We start from the raw sequence: 24,320 nt of genomic DNA, 5'->3' as shown, positions 1-24,320 counted from the left end.
AGGTCATTGGCCCCCTGCCTGAAGCTGAATCCCTTGGGCTTTGGCTTTGCTCCCACCAGGGGTGGTGGGGCTGGGCTTTGGCTTTGCCCCTTCCCACCCCGCCTGGGGCAGTGGAGCTCAGGACAGCTCAGGCTTCGGTTCCCCCTCCTAGGGTCGTGTAGAAATTTTTGTTGTTAGAAGGGGGTCAAGGTGCAATGAAGTTTGAGAACTCCTGGACTAGATGTGACATTATTGACATGAACTGGGACCATATAGATCATTGTTGCAACCACGGTCATATAGTTGCACCAAATCTTGTACAATGGCAGTCCAGAAAGATGTCTATGGAAAGGTTATGATCTGCTGGTTATAATTATGCTATCCGTATGCATGTATCAATTTTATAATTGAAGTTATGAATATTGGCTATGTACTTGTATCTCAATGTGTTTGATTCTAAGTGGCATTAGTGAAGCATTTGGTCAGCTTCTTGAGAAAGGAATTTGCAGATTAAGTGCCCAATCAGGAAACACTTAACTGACAATGGACCTTGGGAGACTCCAATCCACATGAGAAGTCTTTCTGAGAATGTTCAAACTAGCATGTGAGCAAAGGCTGCCGCCTGCAAACTGAGTCACGCATGGACATGTGACTTGCCCAGGTGACTACAAACTCCATCTTGTTGATGTGATTTTGCACAGGAGAACACAGGGGTTTCCACCACCAAGAGAAAGAAAATAAATGGTCCTGGAAACCCCTCCATTTAGTCTTCAGTCCTGCTTCTTACCTCTGGAGGAACCTTGCTACACTGAAGCTCTGAACAAAGGACTGAATGACCCATCCAAACTGTGGATTTACTCCAGAGACTTGACTTGAGCCTGCAGTTTATTCCATCACTGCTACAAGCTTGAACCAAGAACTTTGCCATTACTGTATGTAATTGATTCCATTTTACCAATTCTAGCTCCCATCTATATTTCTTTCTTTTATTGATAAACCTTTAGATTTTAGATTCTAAAGGATTGGCAACAGCATGATTTGTAGGTAATATCTGACTTGTATATTGACCTGTGTCTGGGGCTTGGTCCTTTGGGATTGGGAGAAACTTTTTTCTTTTACTAGGGTATTAGTTTTCATAACCATTCGTCCCGATAACGAGTGGCACTGATGGTGATACCGGGAAACAGGAGCGTCTACGGGAATTGCTTATATGACTTATGGTTAGCCAGTGGGGTGAAACCGAAGTCCTCTCTGTTTGGCTGGTTTGGAGAGGCTTAATAATAAAGGAAACCCAGCCTTGGGCTGTAACAACCCTGCTCTAAGCAGTTTGTCCTGAATTGATACTCTCAGCTTTCTCCCACCAGAGGCAGCATCGTTACACTAGATAACTGTAAAAGAAAGTGAAAACAATGAAGAGAGCCAGTGCTCATCCAGCTCTCCATGAAGCAATACAAACTGCTCAACAGACCAATTTGGGATCCTCTGAAGTAAGTAACTATTTTGATTTCATAACTGTCATTGGATTGGAAAGACAAGGAAAAAATAAAACAATGAAATAAGTTGAGTTAGCCCGGCATGTGAGTCCTTATTCACAAGTTACATCCAGCCCTCTCTGCTCTTGGGTTCGGACTCCAGAGCAGCTGCTTCCAACTGACAAGTCTGTTAAATGCACATTCCAGACATTAGAGGTGCAGCAAGCACACACAGTCACCAAAATTTAGCTTCACACCCACACTCCCCTCCCCTGTTATTTATAAATTATATAGATTTTGTTTTTTGGAATGTTGGAGATTTTGTTTTTGTTGGAGGGCCTTTTGGGAAGAGCATTTACAACTTACTCCTCCAGTATCTCATTTACAGATACATTTCTAGCAGTAGTATTTTCATTTTTAGATTCAGTTTCTATACTTGTATTGTCATCAAGTCATTAAAAGGAAAATCATTTTCCCCTCATTAATTACATGCACATTAGTGTACATTCCATTCCTTTTCTATTTTCTGGACTTTTATCTACGAACAAATGACCCTTATTTTTCTTCATAATTTCTCCATTAACAAGGTTTGTCACTGATTCTAATACCTTTATTAGAACATTCCCCACTTCATTCCACCCCAGTAATTTTGAACCAATACCCTTTAGGTCTTGGCATAAAAATCTGGGAGGTTTATATCATACTGTTCTTCTAATTTTATTGCTAACTCTGGCCTAATCAAATCAAATTCTTAACTGACATTTAAGAAATAAATCTGCTCAAGATTTCCATGTAGTTATCTGTGGTGCTGACCTACATAATAAAAAAAAAATGTATCTAATATAATGGTCTGAGACAGGGATTGGCAACCTTTGACACGCGGCATGCCAGGGAAAGTCCCCGGTAGGTCGGGATGGTTTATTTACCTGCAGCATTGGCCGATCGCAGCTCCCACTGTCTGTGGTTTGCCGTCCTAGGGCAATGGGGGCTGCGGGAAGGGCGGCCAGCACTTTCCTTGGCCTGCGCCGCTTCCTGCAGCCCCCATTGGCCTGGAGCCACAAAGGGGTCCCAGGGGGATAGCCAGGAAGGAGGGGGGGGGTGGATGGGGCATTGAGGGGCAGTCAGGGGCAGGGGTTCCATAGGGGTCAGAGAGAAGGGGTGGTTGGATGGGGCAGGGGTCCCCGGGGGGTGGGGAGCGCAGAAGGTCCGGGGGCAGTCAGGGGACAGGGAGGGATGGATGGGGCAGGAGTCCCAGGGGAACCATTAGGGGACAGGGAACAGTGGGGGTTGGATAGGGCAAGAGTCCGGGGCGGGGGGAGGGGGAGTCAAGGGGCAAGAAGCAGGGGGCATCAGATAGGCCTCCCCTAACTGGCCCTTCATACAATTTCAGAAACCTGATGTGGCCCTTAGGCCAAAAATTTGCCCTCCCCTGAAACAGATGCATGGGAAATGCCTGCTGACCATGGACATGAACCAAGTTTAAATTTGTAAAGACGGCAGACTGTTTTAAAAAATGCTCCACAGAAAAGTTCTATAGAATTATAGGTAAACACACCTCACAACTGAAATATTTTCTGGATTTTGTTGGCTAATAGGTTTTGCATTCACAAACCACTACAAAATAACCATTTCAATGTCACAGAAAGAAGAAAAGTTAAGGAAACAGATTCTGGTTTCAACCTTCCAAAGGCTTAATGTAAAAAAGTGTTTTTATTTACAAAATTAAATTCTTTGAAAAATGCCAGCTCTCTTTCAAAGTTGGCTGTCTAAATGCTTGCAAGAGAATGTGTATGAGGATTGGAGGCAGTAACAATGGACGACCTACCTGAGTTTGCCTCATTGCTCGTTCTACTCGACGAGTGCTTCCTTTCTCAAGCTTTGTCCGGAGAAGTAAGGCTGAAGTATGAATGGCCCAGAATTTAGGTTGTGAAAGTAAACACTAAGGGGGAGGTGGGGAAAAAAAAAAAGGTTAAAATTATTTATTTTAAGAGTGGTTAAAAAAAATGAGATTTGATGGTAATTTTCAACATCTCTCACTTGTTCAAGCAGATCTGCCCAAACTGTAACCTATTCTGCAATTCAAATTTTCTGTCACAGTATCTTATTGGTAAATTCAAGACATTATATGTATGCACATTTGCTGGTCTATTAAATAACAATGGACCAAAAATGACTGTACCAAATATTTTATTGCTATGCTATTTCATCTGAATAAAGTTCATCTGGTATTGTGTGTGTGTGTGAGCATGAGCGCACGCACACAAAGAATAAAACTTGGGACTAGTGAATCAACAAGGAAGCAAGACGGAACAAGTGGTGAAAAAACACATGGAAAGTGATTACAAGAAGGAGGGCTTCTTATTTATTTCCCTAAATAGTGGCTCTGACACAAGCAAAAAAAGTAGTTATTTGGTGTTACCGTATAAACAAAGTTGTGCTCAGCAGAATTTATCAGAGTTGTTAGTAATCTAGTGAATTTTACTTGTTTTGTTCTACACAAGAATCCAGTTTCTTGCTGTGTGGAGTTTTCTACCTGTTAGCTGAAAATATCATTCTTCCCTGGGTTGTTTTGTTTAGCGACTTGGGAGATGAATCTAAGCAGGAGATTTTATATATGCCACCTTCAATGGTGAGGTATTGTCCACTTTCTTTCACTGAGGATTATGCTACATGTACTGAGAACACTGTGGTCAGTCATTACTGAGCTACAAACTTGACTCTCATGGCTGTAGGCTAGTGTGGAGTTTTTAGTCCATCCTACTTCTCTCCATAATGAAGCTGAGTGACAACTGCCCTAAAAGAAACAGTATGAGGTCACTACTCAGAAAGCCCTCTCTTGATGCCAACAACTTCACCAGTTATCATCCAATCTCTAACCTACAATTTTTCGGGGAGGTCATTAAGAAAGTGGTAGCCAAAGTGGCCTCAACACACTTGATTCCATATAGACAGCTTTAGTCTTTTCCAGTCTGGTGTCAGATGGTGGTATGCTACCATTATTTGTTTGTGCATTTTATTTTTACTTAATGAAAAAAAGTTTTAACTAGTTGGTGATAGATGTCAATATACATTTCTCAGTGAAAGGTATTTCAGCTAAATCCAAGGTTCCCAAATGTCGGAATATAAACACAAACCCCACAACCCAAAATGAATAAGGAACTGAACATTCCTAAGTATACTTTCAGGCACTAAAATTTGGACAAGGGCAACACTCTTCATTTCACAGTATGCAACTGTAATTTGTAGACAAAACAATAAACAGACATCAATATATCTTCTTCAGAGGCACAAAACTACATCTCTCCCTGTCAGTCAACTATTAATACTCTAGAAGCAGCAATAGTTATGACTTCACCTAGGCCTAGACTGAGACTTTATGGGCTTGTCTTCACTACCGGGGTAAGTCGACTTAAGTTACACTACTTCTGATACGTGAATAACGTAGCTGGAGTCAACGTAGCTTAGGTTGACTTACCCCAGCATCTTCACTGCGCTGCGTCGATGGGAGATGCTCTCTGGTTGACTTACCTTACTCTTCTTGGGAAGCTGGAGTACCAGAGTCGACCGGAGAGAACTCTGCCATCAATTTAGCGGGTCTTCACTAGACCCGCTAAATCAACACCCGCTGGTAGTGTCGATCTCTCTGGTAGTGAAGACAAGCCTGTGTGTCACCCGGAGTAAGGTAAAGATGAATAGCTATGCTGTCCCAGAAACAGTATGGGGAAGTAGTTGTTCGTCATAATTCCTTCCCTGGCTCTCCCACAGCTCCAAGAGGACAACAATCTGACAGCCTTTGTCCAGCAGCAGATTAACTTCACTCATCACTCATGCTCAGTTGTGCTGGTTGGTTTACGAGAGGCAGAACTAAGGCTCCCCCCTGTCCTCCCTTCTATTGTGGTGGGGAGTAGCAGCCCTTTGAAGCCTGCTCCTCTCTCCCCACCAACCAGCAATCTGGGTATCCCATTTTGCAGTGGGTGGGGAGTACTCAGCCCCTTTTTTTCCCCTCTGCACTGGCATGTGGAGCAAGTCCCTTGTGTACTGTTAGCTATGAAACTGACATGCCTTAACCTCCTCAGGCCAATAAGCCATTGGCTTGGGAGAACTTTTGACTTAATAACAATCCTGGGTTGTTTCAAAGTTAAACAAACAAAACATCAGGTACACTCTTTCATACTATTACAACACAGCCATGGTAAATTCTCCTGTGATTTTCCTAATTAAAATACATTGTGCACAAAGCAACCTTTTGTAATATACTGTAACTGCAGTGAACAATTGGAAAACAGGTGTTAGTTACTTTCACTTTGGCTTATTTGTAACTCTGTTAGCACTCAGCTCAGTCTCATACCAAAACCTACAAATGCTCACAGTTTCTCATTTTCACTGCCTAATCACAATGTTCAAAAAAGAACAATGCAATGAAAAAAATAAATCATTTAAAGATACTACTGTTTACACTTGGGGTTTTAAAGAATAGCTTCGGAATGTGTATTCGTAAGTATTGGGCAGTCCTCACATTCCCACTGAGTATGTACTCCGAATATACCATAAAATAAATTATTCTAATTATTCTGGGCAGTCTTAAGGCTTTATAGTTCCACCTGTGGCTAAAACCAGACATTAATACACTTCACTATATTTTAAAATAATATACCTTGAAACAATAAAAAAATCAAACTTGGAAAAAACCATACATAACATACTTTCCTGTACCGTCCTACTTACTGTAAATTAAGAAAACTGCTTAATAAAACAATTTCAGAAAAAAATCTGCTCATTGAAAAAGAATCTTCACAAGAAGTCTTCATTATGTTCATTTTAGAAATTAAAATACGCTGGAGGGTAGGGATAGGATACAGAGGGACCTAGACAAATTAGAGGATTGGGCCAAAAGAAATCTGATGAGGTTCAACAAGGGCAAGTGCAGAGTCCTGCACTTAGGACAGAAGAATCCCATGCACCGCTACAGACTAGGGACCAAATGGCTCGGCAGCAGTTCTGCAGAAAAAGACCAAAGGATTAGAGTGGACGAGAAGCTGGATATGAGTCAACAGTGTGCCCTTGTTACCAAGAAGGCCAATGGCATTTTGGGGTGTATAAGTAGGAGCACTGCCAGCAAATCGAGGGACATGATTGTTCCCCTCTATTCAACATTGGTGAGGCCTCATCTGGAGTAGTGTGTCCAGTTTTGGGCCCCACACTACAAGAAGGATGTGGAAAAATTGGAAAGAGTACAGTGGAGGGCAACAAAAATGATTAGGAGACTGGAACACATGACTTATGAGGAGAGGCTGAGAGAACTGAGATTGTTTAGTCTACAGAAGAGAAGAATGAGGGGGGATTTGATCACTGCTTTCAATTATCTGAAAGGGGGTTCCAAAGAGGATGGATCTAGACTGTTCTCAGTGGTAGCAGATGACAGAACAAGGAGTAATGGTCTCAAGTTGCAATGGGGGAGGTTTAGGTTGGATATTAGGAAAAACTTTTTCACTAGGAGGGTAGTGAAACACTGGAATGAGATACCTAGGGAGGTGGTGGAATCTCCTTCCTTAGAAGTTTTTAAGGTCAGGCTTGACAAAGCACTGGCTGGGATGATTTAGTTGGGGATGGGTCCTGCTTTGAGCAGGGGTTTGGACTAGATGACCTCCTGAGGTCCCTTCCAACCCTGATATTCTATGATTCTAAACAGAGAAAAGGAAAAAAAAAGGGGACCAGCGGTTGGAAGGAGAGAAAAAATGGAAAGACCAACAAAGCTATGTAAATTTTTGCACATTTTAAAATGAGAAAAATCACTGCTTCAGTTCTCCCCAGCAAAGAGAACTCTTCTCCAATCAACAAGGGATCCTGATAATTTTTTTCTTCCATACTTATAAAATGAAAAATGGAAATACTAATACAGCAGATAAATAGATTTTCAGCAACAGACAAGGTGGCACTTTGGTTTAGATGACACAGTATAAATAATGGAGAAGACTATTTCCAATCAGAAATAGTACAGCAATTACTATTTGGGAGTGGGGAGACATTGTGACAAATAATAAAGCAGCGGCTTTGGGGAATGGGAGCATGCTAATGCAAATAATCTTCAACAAGGCTAGCATACTTTGTATCAATCCCATTGAAGAGTTCTAGGACTCCCACCTTGCCCCAAATAAATAACAAGCCCTCCTGGACATGCAAGAGACCCTCAGCCTCCCAGGAGCTCTTCTCTACATGCAGTGCTCTGGCTTCTTAACACCACTCCACTAAATGAACAGCAACAGTTCCAGCAACCCTGCTCCTCCCTCTCCTCCTTTCTACAGAGATGCAGCATCTGTGCCATTCTACTATCTTGCTCCTCTCCTCCTACAGAAGAATCAGGAATGGCCTGAAGCAATTTTACCAGTCAGGGTGGAAAAAGATTAATTGCTGCTCCAGCATCCGGGCAAAAACAAACAAAAAACAATGCCTAACCTCCACTCGCCAAAAAACCTTGAGTGTCACGGAGGTATAGTGTTATCTGGAAGTTGGTGCCCAAGGCAACTGCCTTCCTCACTGCCCCTAGAATCGTCCCCAAGAATAGTGGTGTCTAGGATATTTTGCGCTTTCCTCCTCATCCCTTTTACAAGAACAGGACATTTGGATTCTAAAGTAACTGGGGAGCTTGAGGCTGTTAAGCTACTTTTTTCTCTTGTGACCTCAAGTGAAAGAGCCACTTGTTCCCTGTTCCCACTCGGCTACTTGCCCAGGCAAAATTTTTACTCTGAAAGGGTTTCTAAAGCTCTGCCATGTTAAATCACCAGACATCAAGCACTTTTTTTAAAAAAAAAAAAAAGCCTCACACACAAATGAACTAGAACACTATCCCCACGAGTGACTAATTATGTAACTGTTTCACTAATTCATCCACGTAATTTATACTAGAACACTATATCAATACAAACAAAAGCAAAAAGTGAAAGCTTTTGTAAATTATTTCACTTGTGGCAGAGAGGTATTTTCATGCTTGTAAAAAGAAATCAAGTCACACCACGACCTCTCTTTACAAGGCAAGCATTGTGTAAAAAAAACAAAAAAAACCCTTGCAGGTTAACAAGACCTGTGAGGGAGTATATGGCTGGGCTCAAGTGAACAAAATTCTTTGGTTTTTTTTTCGGCTGGGTAGCACACACACACCTGTTACTTCACTTTTGGTCTCACTTTTTACATCTACTGTACAGTTAATTTATTTTTAAGTGTCTGGGAAAGGGTCTTTCTACATTTTAGAAACAAGGAAAAAACAACTTGGAATATGATCCTGAGAACCAGAAGGAGAAAATGAAATTAGGGAAAATCTGATCTAGTCTTAAAAACACACTTCCAGAGAAGTGTAGACCCCAAATTTAAATCTGTTAAAAGTTTTTATGAAACTTGATCATAAGTGTTTCCTTTAGAAGAAGCTTGGTCGCATTTAAATATTCCCACGCAGTATTTGTAACCCAAAAACTGAAGTACTGATGTTGAAAGCAAAATGAACTAGAAACAGACATGAAAGACTAATTTATTTTCATACAATGGAATGAATGAAGGCTAAAGGGAAACAACCAGCATTAATTGTGAAAAGTTCATTTGAAGACCCTTTCAGGATTAATGTAAAGTATTAGTAACAATGTATCTTGTTAAAAAGGGGGGCCCAATCCTACAATCAACTATGCACAAGTTGATCCAGTGAGCTCAATGGAACTACCTCACATGCAAAGATATGCTTGAGTAAAAATGCAAGATCTGGGCCTTGCTCCATAAACTGACATAGCATCCCTCTAAGACACCAAAGGCCTCTAAAAATCCATTGCATGAGAAGTTAAAAGTTTAACTTAAGTTAAAACAGGAGAGATTTACACCTGCTTTAAACACACACTTAGAAACACTCACAGAAACATGATCACATCTGCTAAATTTTACAACCCCTTCACCCTTATGCCCACCATGACGACTAACACTATACTTTCACTTACTCATGATTAAACCCACAGACCACTCATATCCCACCGCACTGCTGACAATCGACATGGCAAGACCACTCCTGTGCACTGCTACTGACACAGCCAATAGAACTGAGTGCTGAAGTGAAGCATACTGGATCTCTCAAGGCACACATGCACTTGTTTCCTTTGATCATGCATACAGATGGATGTAGGGGGAGGGACACAGCCTCCCTCCCCAGTCTCTTAATATCACAATCGCAGCTCTGCTGAGCTGTTCCAGCTAATCCCTCCGCCATTCAATACAGCTACACCTAACAGTGAATGCACCTGGAGTGCATGCAGAGAATTCCCAGGGGTTATTGACTGCCAATAGGGAGGGGAGGCAGATTTAAGGTTTGAACCTTAACTCTATTTCCTGGTTCAGAGTTTTGCTGAATTCAACATTCTGGAAGGGCACGAGGTACTACCAGACAACCTTAACTCTCCATTAACAAAGTTTTTCCGTCAGTGAATACACCATACTTCACATTATGTTTAAACATGGCTAATAGTAAGTGTTAAAATGCAAAATATAGAACATTTGTCATTGTGACAACCACAGCAGTGAGAGACCCAAACTACTACAAAAACAGTTTCAAATGCAAAATCCATCTGAGTGGTGGAATGAGAAGGGTTTAAGGTATACATCAGGGAGTCTTAGAGAAAGGTTTAATTGTAACCGCAAGTTTGGTTCTGATAGCAGATTCCTGTCTTGTCCTGGTCCATAACACAGCAAGTCAGTTTATATTAACATTTTTTGTTCAGCTATTTTGTATATGAACTTGTAAATCTCTGTTTTGGCAAACAGAGGTTATTTACTGAGTTTGGTTTAAAATACAACATAAATAAATGCCTATCTAGGCTGTAGATGTCCTTCCTATTAAAATATATAGGAAACAGAAAATCAAAACAGCACATCTCTCCACAGATAATCACCGGTCAACATAAACATTGTAATTCAAAAACTAACACCACTCATATTCCACTTGCGTTCTGAAGGATGTGCTCTTTTACTTATTATCGAGTTTCTATCACATCACTATCGTTCAACAACCTTTCGTTGGGCTGAAGGTACTAAGAACGTCTAAAATAAACCATACAACTATATTGTATATAACTATTACCAAAGATATTTTTAAATAGAACATCCTTAAGTTACACTGACTGTATTTACTATTTTTGTTGGGTTTATAAAGAATCTTTTATAGCACCGCTCTATTTAAGTGCAGAAAATAGTTTAAATAGAGATTTAAATACAATCAAAATATTTTGTTGCTTAGCGACTAAAATTTTTGCGGAAAATAATACATTAGTTACAAGCACATCTGGCAATTCACAAGAAATCTATTCATTTTTAGCTATACTTACATCAATAGATTAATTTTACATAATTATCCCAGTACGTATCTTCAGTATTCTCATGGGTGATCTTATTTTTATTAAAAAGAAAAAGAGTACTTGTGGCACCTTAGAGACTAACATTTATTTGAGCATAAGCTTTTGTGAGCTACAGCTCACTATTAAACTATGCTAGCTGTTGGAAAGATTTAATAGTGTATGCATTTAGTGTCATGGAATTTGGATGTGGATTAACCAATTGTTTGTCTTAGAGCTTCAATTCTCTCTCTTTCCCAGGAAAGTCAGAGTTTAAACTTAACAAATCCAAGCATGTTAAGGTATGAAAATGCACAATTTGGGCACCTATACAACCTTAACTCTGCCCTGTATTACTTTGCAACAATTATAGGGTTATGACTAAGTCACTTTAATGTTTGTAGTGCTCCCAGACTAAATGAAACTGAATTAAAAGATACTTGACACTTTTTTTATCCACTCTCTCATGATGTTATACAATTTAAAATAACTAACTCCTAAACTAATTAAGAGATTTACTTGTAAATTCTCAGTTAATTCATTTGACACTTAAAGAATAAGTGCTGTGACTATGGGGAGCATATGCTGTATTTTTTATACATAATTTACAAGTATAGAATTTCTTTTTATATAACCACTCAAAACAATGTAAAACTTGGCAGCCTACAAATCAAAGCATGAAGGGGCATATAAATGTTTAGCATATCTGGCATACAAATACCTTGCAACTACGGCTACAACAGAGCCATGCAAACACCTGTTCTCACTTTCAGGTGACATTATAAACAAGAAGTGGGCAGCATTATCTCCTGCAAATGTAAACAAACGTGTGTGTCTGAGCGATTGACTGAATAAGAAGGAGGACTGAGTGGACTTGTAGGCTCTAAAGTTTTACATTGTTTTATTTTTGAATGCAGTTATTTTTTGTACCTAATTCTACATTTGTGAGTTCGAATTTTGTGATAAAGAGATTATACTACAGTACACTGGCATGACATATGGTATTTCCAAATAATTATTTGGGAATTTACACCACTCAGTGTGGTACCTTGGGCACTTTCTATTAATTTCTCATCTTCACAAGTACTGCACAAGAAATGTAGTTAATACTTCATTTAACGTATCATCAGGATGATACATACCAAAATGAAAAAAATTGAGAATCTCTAAAGATTTGCTGTCTTGAACAGAAATAAGCTGATTACTTACAGGAATAAGGTCACTTTGTGTGTAAAACAATCTGAGTAGAAGTTGTAAACATCAATATTCATCAATCGCATCTTATTTGCTATAAAACCTTCATATCTTCTATAATTGTGAAGATTTTTCCAGTAGAATTTCACTGCATGTTATTCTAGATACACTATTACAAATTCTAATCCTATTTGGCATAGCTGACTTTCAACATTTAAGAGTGTTATCTCCTTCATGAGATGTTGCATATAGGCAGTGTAAATCCGCTCATATATTGAAAATGTAAATGTCCCACAAATATAGCTGTTATAAGCATTATGTTTCTAGTAAGGATAATTTAAAAGGACATAAGCACAGTCTTTAGGCAGAGAGAAGCAGTCTCTAGGCAGAAATGAAATTTGATGACTTGAAGAGATTCTCTCTCAGAGGTTTATAATCCATTTAAGAAAGACTAGTCACTGAAGGGTTTTTGCTCTATCTTCTCTAGGACTCTCACAATTTTCAGACTATTTGGACCTCATTTTCGATCACATCCACTTTATGCATAAAGTTCTGATTTTCATTGATCCCTTTGAGAACACGGCCTTGTACTCAGGCAAATGGCTTCTCTAATGTGAGATGTTCATCTCAGAAAAAATTACCTCCAACATTCTATGGATGCAGTCAAGTCTCTTCTTGCATGCTATTATGCCGTTCCTTTACTTCCTAAATTTATTGTTCAGCTAGCTGGTGATAGAAAGTTCTGTGATGTAGCACTGCCACTTCTCGTCTACTGAAAGATAACTACATATATGCTCCTTAATACTGAGTGCCAAGTACATTGGGTCCAGTTCAAAAAGATTAATCCCTAACACTACAGCATTTTTAAACTGAGCCTTGTAGCACCCATAATGTACCCTGGTTGTGTTGTGTTAATATATTTATTTCTTCAGTACATTACAGTACAGTTGATACAGTTAGTACATTAGCTTTCCACATTAAAAAAAAAACAGGTTCTGAATCTTCATTTAGGGAACAAGCGAAAATCTTTTAGTGGTCGTTAGCCTCATCTCCTGCTTGCTCCACATCTCAAAGACAGAAGAACTGCTCAACAGGGAGCAAACTGAAACATAAAGGGTTCTGCAGACACTTTGCCCGTAGCTGCCAGAAGCTGCACTCAACACATATCTGTTAATGCCTCACTTTCAGAAGCACTAAACTTAAACTTAAAAAAAAAATTAAAATGATTTTGGATGAAAACCCAATGCTTCAGCTACAAATCTAGAAAATATTTTTTTAGTAGGGTTCTGAAAGAAATTAGTTCTTAAAAATTCCTATATTTTTCTATATTATTGTGCTTGTAATACTTTTAGCACGAAATTGATTGTACATTTTTTCACTTAGATTTAAACATTTTAGAAAAATACCCATAAATCTTTGCAGTTAAAGACTGCAAAGGGGATTATCTTTTGTATTGTAACAACTGTATTAAAACAAGTATAACCTCTCACTATTTCCAGTGAAAAATCCATGATTTGTGTTTTGTGGTCAAAATGAATTAAATTCCAGTTATTTGTAACAGCTGTGACAAAGTTCCTCCTCTGTCTTGGTGGGTCCTGCGCTTATTGGTGGATTTGCTCACCTCAGAGGTTCACGGCAGCCCTCAGATTGGCCACTTTCGTGGCTCAAATGTGCCGGAAGAAGAACAATCCCCGCAGTCTCTGCTGATCCACCTTGTGGATCAGGGAACAGGCCAGAGACCTTCCCCTCTGGTGGAACCCACAGTCCAGGTCAACTCCTCCACTATCAAGTAGGGAGTTGGGGGGGGATGGAGGGAACTCGGGCCCACCCTCTACTCTGGGTTCCAGCTGTCTACAGTGACTCCTGTAACAGCTGCGTGACAGCTACAACTCCCTGGGCTACTTCCCCATGACCTCCTCCCAACACCTTCTTTATTCTCACCACAGGACCTTCCTCCTGATGTCTGATAATGCTTGTACTTCTCAGTCTTACAGTAGTACGTCTTCTCACTCTCAGCTTCTTGCGCCTTTTTCTCCCAGCTCCTCGCACGTGCACCACAAACTGAAGTGAGCTCCTTTTTAAAATTCAGGTGCCCTGCTTAGCCTGCCTGTCTTAATTGATTCTGGCAGCTTCTTGATTGGCTGCAGGTGTTCTAATCAGCCTGTCTGCCTTAATTGTTTCCAGAAAGTTCCTTATTGTTCTGGAACCTTCCTTGTTACCTTGCCCAGGGAAAAGGGACCTACTTAACCTGGGGCTAATGTAGCTGCCTTCTATCACTCTCCTGTAGCCATCTGGCCTGACCCTGTCACACTGCATTCTCAGTTTTTAAAACCAGTGGCCCCAGAAGTCTATTAGGTGAAGCTAACAGACCTTGAATGTGTGTCTCCCTCAGTTTACATTCCCTTCTCTGAAAATATAATTTCATATATTTCCAGTAATCGTTTAGTAAAAAAGGGATTATTTCAGAATAATCAACTTGAATCAACTGATTCAAGGTGACAGTAGCTACCTTAGTTAAAATTTCACACACACAAAAAATATACACAGGGCAAGTGAAAAAACATCCAGTTGCTCTATTACCGAAAATATCAGATTAGTATTCCAAGTTGCCTATTTGCAGGAGTCCTTCAATGGGGAAAAAAGTGGCATTACCTTGGATATGTCTTATGTATTTTCTGGTCCCACTTAAATCACAATTTTAACTGCCTCCTTTTGGATTTTAAATCAGGTAAAGAGTTCATAAATACTGCACAAGAACTGATTCTGCAAGAGAGATTGCCAGGTGTTTGTTTTTGAAACAGCTTAGTAGGTGGTTTTTTGGTGTGTGATTAGATGCTCTGCCAAGCCATAATTTTTTATAAAATTTCTGTCAAAAGGGGAAAAATATCCCTATCATCACTTCACTGGTGTCATTTTTCACATCTCTTCAAATTGTTTTTGAACACTTAAATTGGAGCATTCAGTTAATTCGCTACCTGTTAAAAAGTGTTGATTATTGTTCACCTGAAGTGACAGAGAAAAAACAGAAGTCTTAAAATTATCAAAATGACAGGGCACAAGAGATGTACTCTCTTGTATTAGCTTGGGAGATCAGCACACACAGGTAGTGCCATTTTCCACTATTAATCTAATATCCCATATATTTTTCAGTTGGTTTAGACCACACATTCAGTATGTCTTTTCCAGAGACTAGAGCTGCTCATTCAAGTATATGACAAGGGTTTATTTCAGTCCATAAAAACTAATCCTGGGAGCGTACAACTAAAATAGCATTTCACCACAACAGGTGTTAGCTGAACATCAGCAGAGCTGGGCTTAAAGCTCTTAACCACAACCATTAGAAATACCTCTCCAGGTGTTAAAATCAAGAGCAAGGCCAAGACACAAACAGTGATCTGCACCAAGGGACAGTTTAATTAGAAAAGTATTCTTAAAATTTGCTTTGTCTAGTCTTGTCTAGTAGCCTATGCACTAAAGTTATAACATTACGTAATTATAAATATAGCTTACACTTTTGGTTTTAACTTTCCCATTTCAAATGTCAAATAATTTAAAAGTGAAACACACATTTGGGTTCTTTTAAATATTAATTCATGTGAAGTAAGCATATTCAAATAAGTTGTTTCACAATTAAATATAGCTGGATATATTTGTATTAGAATTTTCACATCAAAACAATCGTAAAAACTTTTTTGTTGCATAGACCAAGTGTGATGAAGCGGGACTGTTCTTAATGTTTCCTCTGAATATTGTGGGGGTGCCTCAGTTTCCCCTATGCAGTTCTTAAGTACCTAGGTGGTGGGATAAGGGTGTATGATCGTTGCAGAGCCCTAGAGGGCAGGGGTGTGGACACAGAGAATGGCCAACACCCTGTTTCCTGGCAACTGATGGCCTGGCCCTTCCCTCCTGGCAAGGTGAGAGCTAAAGGGTTGGAGAACAAAGGAATCAGGTGACCTCCTGGCCTGGGAAAGGGACAAAGCCCAGAGGAGGAGGGGGGAGAAAGTTTTCGTTTGGGGCTGGCTGGGGACATGGAGTGAAGTGCAGACGTGGTTGTTTGGCTCACTGCCCCCCAAAATGGATCCAGCTGAAGGGTCTTGTTCCCTGCACCTACAAGCTCTGTTTTAGACCATGTTCCTGTCATCTAATAAACCTTCTGTTTTACTGGCTGGCTGAGAGTCACGTCTGACTGCAAAGTTGGGGTGCAGGACCCTCTGGCTTCCCCAGGAGCCCGCCTAGGCGGACTCGCTGTGGGAAGCGCACGGAGGGGCAGAGGATGCTGAATGCTCCGAGGTCAGACCCAGGAAGGTGGAAGTTGTGTGAGCTTCTTGCCCTGGAGACAGTCTGCTCACAGAAAGGAGACTTCCCCAGAGTCCTGACTGGCTTCGTAGGGAGCAGTTCCAGAGCATCGCCCAGGGACTCCGTGACACCAAGGTATTGTTTTTTTTCCCTGTTAGGGTTTTATTATAAGTTTACTCTCCTCCCTTTCACCCTCGGTTACCACATCACCAAGCACATTTTCCCAGAAGGAAAGTCACAGCACTGTTCCAAATGTCTGCCTTTAACAGCTAATTGTACTGTTCCTGAGGCTATGTCCATGCTTAAAACGCTACAACAGCGCAGGTGTTGTGCTGCAGCTGCGCTACTGTAGGGCTTCAGTGTAGACACTTAATATAGTCACAGGAAGGATGTTCTCATGGCTGTAGTAAAACTACCTCCCCGACAGATGGTAGGTGGGTCAACAGATAAATTCCTCCGTCTACCTAACACTGTCTTCATGGGATTTAGGTCAGCTTAATAAAGTCGCTCATGGGTGAGGATTTTTCATGCCCGAGTGATATAGGTGGGTCAATCTAATTTTCTAGTGTAGAACAGCCCTTAGACTAGGCTTTGGCATAGTCCCAAATGATATCCCAAAGCCCTGTAGCGGTTCGACTGCACTCACGTAAAATACAGATTTAAACTTCTTAAATATATTTAATTACCCTTGAATCTGCAGGAGGCTGAATGCCTTCAACTTCCACTGGATTCGAGAGAAACTGAAGTTATGCTAAGCATCCCCGAGAAGGTGCTCAACATAATCAAGCTGTATGACAGCACAGAAGATTAGAAGGAAAAACATTTTCCTCTCACAATATTTAGAAAGTATTCTATTACAATGTATAAGACAGAAAAGGCTTTTTTTAAGTCCACTCCCTCTCACTCCCCCTGCACAAAAGTCCTGCACTGCCATAACAGAGCAGTTCTCCCTTCTACATCTAGATTGAACCCGGTGGTGTTCTTTGGTTCACTTTTTACCTCCACACCTAGGCCATGTCTACACTTATTGGTAGATTGGTGCTGCTATAATCAATGGAGGGGATGTTGATTTACCAGGTCTAGTGAAGACCTGTTAAATCGATGGCAGAGCTTTCTCTGATTGACTCCGGTACTCCACCAGAACAAGAAGAGTAAGCTAAGTCGACCTAAGCTACATGGACTCCAGTTATGTTATTCACATAATTGGAGTGGCATAACTTAGGTTGGCTTACTGAGGTAGTGTAAACAAGGCCCTAGTCAGTTTGAATATATTCTTCCCCTATCAACCTGCTTATAGGCAGCCACCTAAGCCTCTGTATTTTACAGATGGTTTATCCTCTACATCATGGATGTCCCGTGGAAAGGAACAGACCATTCTAAAAACTATTTTTTTAAAAAGCATCATTGTTGTATCAAGGTGGTAGCAGTCTGAAGCTATAAATATAGGCTTTAACTGTGCAAGGGATTTAAGTGCACCTCACAGAATCACATCATATAAAATATCAGAGTTGGAAGGGACCTCAGGAGGTCATCTAGTCCAACCCCCTGCTCAAAGCAGGACTAATCCCCAACTAAATCATCCCAGCCAGGCCTTTGTCAAGCCTGACCTTAAAAACCTCTACGGAAGGAGATTCCACCACCTCCCTAGGTAACCCATTCCAATGCTTCATCACCTTCCTAAACCTACCCCACTGCAACTTGAGACCATTACTCCTTGTTCTGTCATCTGCTACCACTGAGAACAGTCTAGAACCATCCTCTTTGGAACCCTCGTTCAGGTAGTTGAAAGCAGCTATCAAATCCCCCTCATTCTTCTCTTCCGCAGACTAAACAATCCCAGTTCCCTCAGCCTCTCCTTGTAAGTCATGTGCTCCAGCCCTCTAATAATTTTTGTTGCCTTCCACTGGACTCTTTCCAATTTTTCCACATCCTTCTTGTAGTGTGGGGCCCAAAACTGGACACTACTCCAGATGAAGCCTCACCAATGCCAAAATAAAGGGGAATGATCACGTCCCTCGATCTGCTGGTAATGCCCCTACTTATACAGCCCAAAATGCCACTGGCCTTCTTGGTAACAAGGGCACACTGTTGACTCATATCCAGTTTCTCATCCACTGTAACCCCTAGGTCCTTTTTTGGAGAACTGCTGCCTGGCCACTCAGTCCCTAGTCTGTAGCAGCGCATGGGATTCTTCCATCCTAAGTGCAGGACTCTGCACTTGCCCTTGTTGAACCTCATCAGATTTCTTCTGGCCCAATCCTCTAATTTGTCTAGGTCCCTCTGTATCCTATCTACCACTCCTCCCAGTTTAGTGTCATCTGCAAACTTGCTGAGGGTGAAATGCACGCTATCCTCCAGATCATTTATGAAAATACTGAACAAAACCAGCCCCAGGATCGACCCTTGGGGCACTTCACTTGGTACCGGCTGCCAACTAGATATGGAGCCATTGATCATTACCCATTGAGCCCGACAATGTAGCCAGCTTTCTATCCACCTTATAGTCCATTCATCCAGCCCATACTACTTTAACTTGCTGGCAAGAATATTGTGGAAGACTGTATCAAAAGCTTTGCTAAAGTCAAGGAATAACACGTCCACTGCTTTCCCCTCATCCACAAAGCCAGTTATCTCATCATAGAAGGCAATTAGATTAGTCAGGCATGACTCGCCCTTGGTGAATCCATGCTAACTGTTCCTGATCACTTTCTTCTTCTCAAAGTGCTTCAAAATTGATTCCTTGAGGACCTGCTCCATGATTTTTCCAGGGACTGAGGCGAGGCGGACTGGTCTGTAGTTCCCCAGATCCTCCTCCCCCCCTTTTTTAGATGCATTGGTGGTATAGAGATGCACCACTGTTGCTCTTTACCGGCATCTTGCAAGGCTGATCATATGCTAAAATCTTTGGGCAGCTGCCAACGGTATTTTTTTTCATTAGCGGACTTGTAGGTAGCAGAAAAACAGTGGTGTCCTTTTAATCATTTCTGTAATGTATATGAGCCCCACTGTACTTCAGCCTCCTGCAAAGCTGTATGACATAGTAACTTGTTTGGAGGACTGGCAACAATCATTTTGTTCATGAGAAAATAAATCTTCCGATCTTGGCTCACACTTGATTCCCCAACTCTTAACAGACATGAAGATATAGCTTTATAATTTTATTCCTCTGTCTCGACGGGAGGGGACGACGACTTAAATTAAGCTTTATTTACTGCAAAAATTGCTGACTCAATGAGAGATCAGGGGTTGCCCTACATCCTATTATGGCTACCCACCCAGTGTTAAGTGCACTATTGAGACAAGTAAATTTGTTGAGTAAGTCGTATCAGTTTAGGCACTTGTTCAGATACCCAGCTGTGTGCTAGAAAGCAGATGGAAGGCTGCAGAAATGACTGTAATGTTCTTACAGAAATCAGCTATAAAAAATGAACATCTCTTTAAAAAGGCATAAGAATCACATATTAGAGTTAGGGCTTGTCCACATGGGGAAGTTAGTGAAAAGCAAGTATGGTGTGAATTTAAAATGCACTAGGTATTCCAGGCTTTTTCCTCCAAGTAGACAAGTCCTTACTCTTATAAATAAAGTAAAACTCTGAGTTGCTTCTATATTGTAAAAGTAAACAGTTACATTCTGTACCTAACACTTAAAAACAGATAAGGAATAATAATAATTTACATTTAAAAGGCTACAAATTTTCCCCTTTCAATGTAAATATTTAGGAGACAATACTGAATAGTGCCAATCAGTACTGGATTTTAAATCACTTAAATGCATCCACTACTTATTAGCGAAGAGTCTGTTTCAACTTCAACACAATGTTGCAAAGAATATCCTAGATCTTGGCTCCAAAATATTATGCTACTCTCCTCATTAGAGCAATTTATACATTTTTACTCCTTTCTATATATTTCTTCCATCTGCTCTAAAAAGCAGGCCTTCTTGGTCTTAAAAAAATTAAATAAGGGTAATTCCTATTGATTACCCTTTTCCTTATTGATACTAATTTTTGTATGGTATTTGGGCTCAACTGAAAACAAAGCTGAAGAACCATTGGTGAAAGAATATCCATGTCCAATAGAGGAAAGCAAGAGTCAGGCCTGACAGCCCACTTCTCTTTAATCTTTCCTTCACTGGTGGAGGTGGTGGCAGTTAAAGCCATGCAAGGCTGCCCTAAGCAGTCTCTGCTCCAGCAAGGTACTAAGCTACAAAAGTCCCCTTTTTCTCCAGTTTTGGTTAGAGGACATAGGTTTGAAGGCTGGAGCAAGCCATCTCTTGCCCAGCAGTTCTCTTCAGTGGGTCTTCTGGAGTTTTCAGGAGAGGGATGGAAGAGACTGAGAAGACAAGGTTTCCAGCTCCCATTTCTCTTCACAAATATCCATGAGAGGAAGAGAAAGAATTGGGCCAGAAGAAACTGTCATTCCCTTCCAATTCTCTTTTTTACACATAAAGGGAGGGAGAAAAGTTAGTTAAGAAGACCACCTCATTTCTGACTACTTTAACTGCTCTTCAGTGAAGTAGTGACGAATAGGGTGGGACTACACATTGCTCATAAAGAATACACACAAAGTACTCCTGTCCAAAGCTCACCCCCATACCTGGTCCCCCACCCCACTTTTAACAACTCCTTAAAACAACCAACATCAATCATTGCATGACGTTGCATTTACGCTGTCTGTTTTTAGTGTTTTTCTTGCAAGATCTCCTGTCTCACACTGACGCAAATTATGTCTACACTTTAAGGAGCAAAAGAAACCCATCTGGTCTAGCTGTATGTACTGGAATATGACATCCTGTCATGGGTAGGAAAAAAAATCCAACCATGAAATGACCCAATTTCTTTTTAGTGAGCTGCGAGTAATGAGCTGCAAGACTTCCATTTCTCATTCAGCAGGGGACCAGGCAAAAGGAGTCTGCCCTGCCTTCTCTAGGGATACAAGCACACATGGGAGTGCTGTACAGTGTCTCTTGCAGTGCACATTGTATAAGAGGAAAGGAAGTTAAAGGGGAAGTGAGTGTTAGAGGAATATCAGTCTCAGTGGATGGACAAGTGATGGAAGAGTGCATAAGATGTGCATCTCATGGTGGAGAGCACACGTATGGAATTAATGTCTAAGTGAAAGTATGCAGGAGATGAACATATTGGATGCAATGAAGAGTTTCTAACGGGGGACAGCAAAAGATAAAAAGCCTTGATTTGGGCTTGAATATAATAGGGACACCAGAAAGCAAATTCAGACTAATTTGTCTCAAAGGAGAGGAATAAAAATAGTAACAAGGACAGAATATTACTTACATACACAGTCAAGAGCATGATTCAATATTCAATGCAGTTCACTATTTAGCTGTTAAATTTAGGGTGGAATTTTCAAAGATAACTAAGGGCTTGTCTACACTGCACTGCACTTCAGACTACCATGTGGAGGTTGTGGGAATGAACTAAAAGATTCCTACTTTGCATTAGTAAAATCCTTTTCAAACAAGATTACATTAATGTGAACTAGGAACCCTTTAGTTTGCACTCACAGTGTCCAAACAGGGCTGTTACATCACAGCACTTTGTCATGTAGTGCTATTCACACCTCAGTAGTCCAAACTGCAAGGCAGTGTACATATGCCCTAAGTGGTTTAGGAAGGAGAACAAATCCAATTCCAAATCACTTAGGCACTTTTGAAAATCCCATCCTTAACAAAATGTTTAATCACGCTCAATGACTAAATGTTTTCACAGAAGTGTGGCTTTCTACAATAACTACTCTAGGATTCATCACTTTCTAAAGATACTTTTGGCACATCAAACAAGTGTTGACACCAATACTTTAACCCTACAATTTGCAGAATCCACTCTTGATGTGAAAACTTTCATTATTTGAATATTACATCATAACAGGTATAAGTAGAATGGTACCTATTCAGCTTTTAAGAGCTCACTCTCCAAATACACTATAAAGTACATACATTTAACCTTCCTATATTTGTAAAGGATAGTAGATGATTTTCGGTGCTGTTATTTCTTTGACTGGAATTTTTTGATAGACAGTTTTAAGGAACATATTTCACCACTAAAGTAAACTTTCTTCATAGGTACTCACAATCTACTTTCTTCAGGAGAAGGAAAAAACTGAAGACAAGGAAATGTCACAAAGAAAGAGGATCCTGTTTTATTTAAAGAAATTTGTTTTCATTGACCAGTGAAGGGTGAAACCACGTAAGATATGTCTTCTATTTTCACTTAGAATGGAGTCCAGCCATATTACTGACATACTATACTTGGCCAAATATATCACTTATTCTGTGTTATGCTGAAAACCACTTCAGTCAGGTTTGACTGTAGTAGCATTGTCTTTTTTCAGGTTTACGGTTTGGATTTGTTCCTGAAATAGCGTAAGGGCAGACTTCCACACCACATCACAGTACTACATTTATTTCCTAAAGCCCAATCTTAACAGCAATAAATCAGGCACTTGGATTCAAATTAGAAGAAATTAACTCTTTGATACCACTGATAAGGATTTCCCTAGACATTAAACAATAATGCATGTCTCATAACTGTCCAGCATCAGGAATTCCAGACTCAATGCCAAGGATGTAAATGCATCATGTGCTCGAGAACTTTACTGAAAAACTGAAATTTGTACACACTAATTCATTCAGTATTACAATTTACAAGCAGAGTTCAATTTAAGTTTTGCTAAGTATTTCAACTCCTGCAACTAATGCAAGATTTTCTTAGGACAGGATATAGAATTATTTTATTTTAAATATTGTGGACCAGTGTTTTCAAACTTTTTTTCTGGTGACCCAGTTGAAGAAAATTGTTGATGCCCGCGACCCAATGGAGCTGGGGATGAGGGATTTGGGGTGTGGGAGGAGCTCAGGGCTGGGGCAGAGGGTTGGGGTGGGGGCTGCAGGGTGGGGGCTGCAGGGTGGGACTGGGAATGAGGGGTTCAGGATGTGGGGGGGCTCTGGGCTGGGGCAGGGGGTTGGGGTGCGGGAGGGAGTCAGGGCTTTGGGTACAGGCTCTGGGGTGGGGCCAGGGATGAGGAGTTTGGGGTGCAGGAAGGGGCTCCAGGTTTGGGGGGGCTCAGGGATGGGGCAGGGGATTGGGGCACGGGGTTGGGGCGCGAGCTTACCTCAGGCGGCTCCCAGTCAGCAGTGGGTGCTAAGGTAGGCTTCCTGCCTGTCCTGGCACCGCGGACCACGCTGCACCCCGTAAGCAGCCAGCAACAGGTCTGGCTCCAGAGTGGAGGTGCGCAAGCACCGCCCCTCCCCAGCTCCCATTGGCTGGGAACCAATGTACTATCAAGCATTGCCATAATAAAATTAAGGCTGTTAAGGTGTGTGATGTTACGTCTGGGGGAAAAACAAAAGATCTCCAGATTGGTAAGGCATTCCAGGGCAGCAACCACAGTTCCAGGCAGGATGTCACTGGCAGTTTAGCATACCTGGCATACCCAGTTTTGAAAGCCAGCATTCACCAGAGGAATTCTGTCCATCACTCTCTCACATGTTCAGTCTCCTATATGTTGCATCACCAGAAATTCACCCATAAATGTGACTTGCTGAGTGAAAGACACACACACCTCAGCTGCCACTTGGTGGGCTACATCTTTGGTCTCATAAAGGTATTGACAATTATAGGGGAAATTCTGGGATTGTCACAATAACCTTCCAGAACACCCTTCAGGTCTCACGTTACCAACTCACAATTTTATCACAACAATCACAGTATCTGGATTAAGGATTCTCATGAATTTCTGATTTCTACCTTTAGTCTTGCAAAATTTGGCCCTTTTCCAAAATTGCCACCATCTCCCATTACTATCAATGAGACAAAGATTGTCCCCAGCAACAGCAAATCCCTTTAATCTTTACAGGTGAAAGTAAGACTGCCTCCAGCAAAGATGACTGTTATGTTCCAGTGTTTTCCAATGGGCCTAAAGCCACGTGGCCCTCAGTGAAGATGGTGGCCTCTTCAGTTACTATGTGAGGGCTAGGCAGCAGAAACAAAAGAGACTAAGGGCA

The 24,320-nt window shown here is 40.9% G+C and overlaps 1 protein-coding gene across 2 annotated transcripts in view; it reads right to left on the bottom strand.

The window, feature by feature from the left end:
* TTC27 (tetratricopeptide repeat domain 27) overlaps nucleotides 1-24,320 on the bottom strand; it is a 184,823-nt gene that overhangs the window by 67,776 nt on the left and 92,727 nt on the right. The window contains exon 10 of one of the 2 annotated variants that reach the window (XM_084622456.1): nucleotides 3,277-3,390. The exons of the other annotated variant lie outside the window; for it this stretch is intronic. Within the exon in view, the coding sequence (XP_084478582.1) occupies nucleotides 3,277-3,390 (114 nt within the window). The remainder of the gene's footprint in view (nucleotides 1-3,276; nucleotides 3,391-24,320) is intronic. 2 annotated transcript variants of the gene reach the window in all.

This window comes from Lepidochelys olivacea, assembly GCF_965140295.1.
Source record: "Lepidochelys olivacea isolate rLepOli2 genome assembly, chromosome: 3".
NCBI lineage: Eukaryota > Metazoa > Chordata > Testudines > Cheloniidae > Lepidochelys > Lepidochelys olivacea.
Note: the sequence above shows the minus strand (reverse complement) of the source record. Positions and strands in the feature narration are given on the sequence as shown.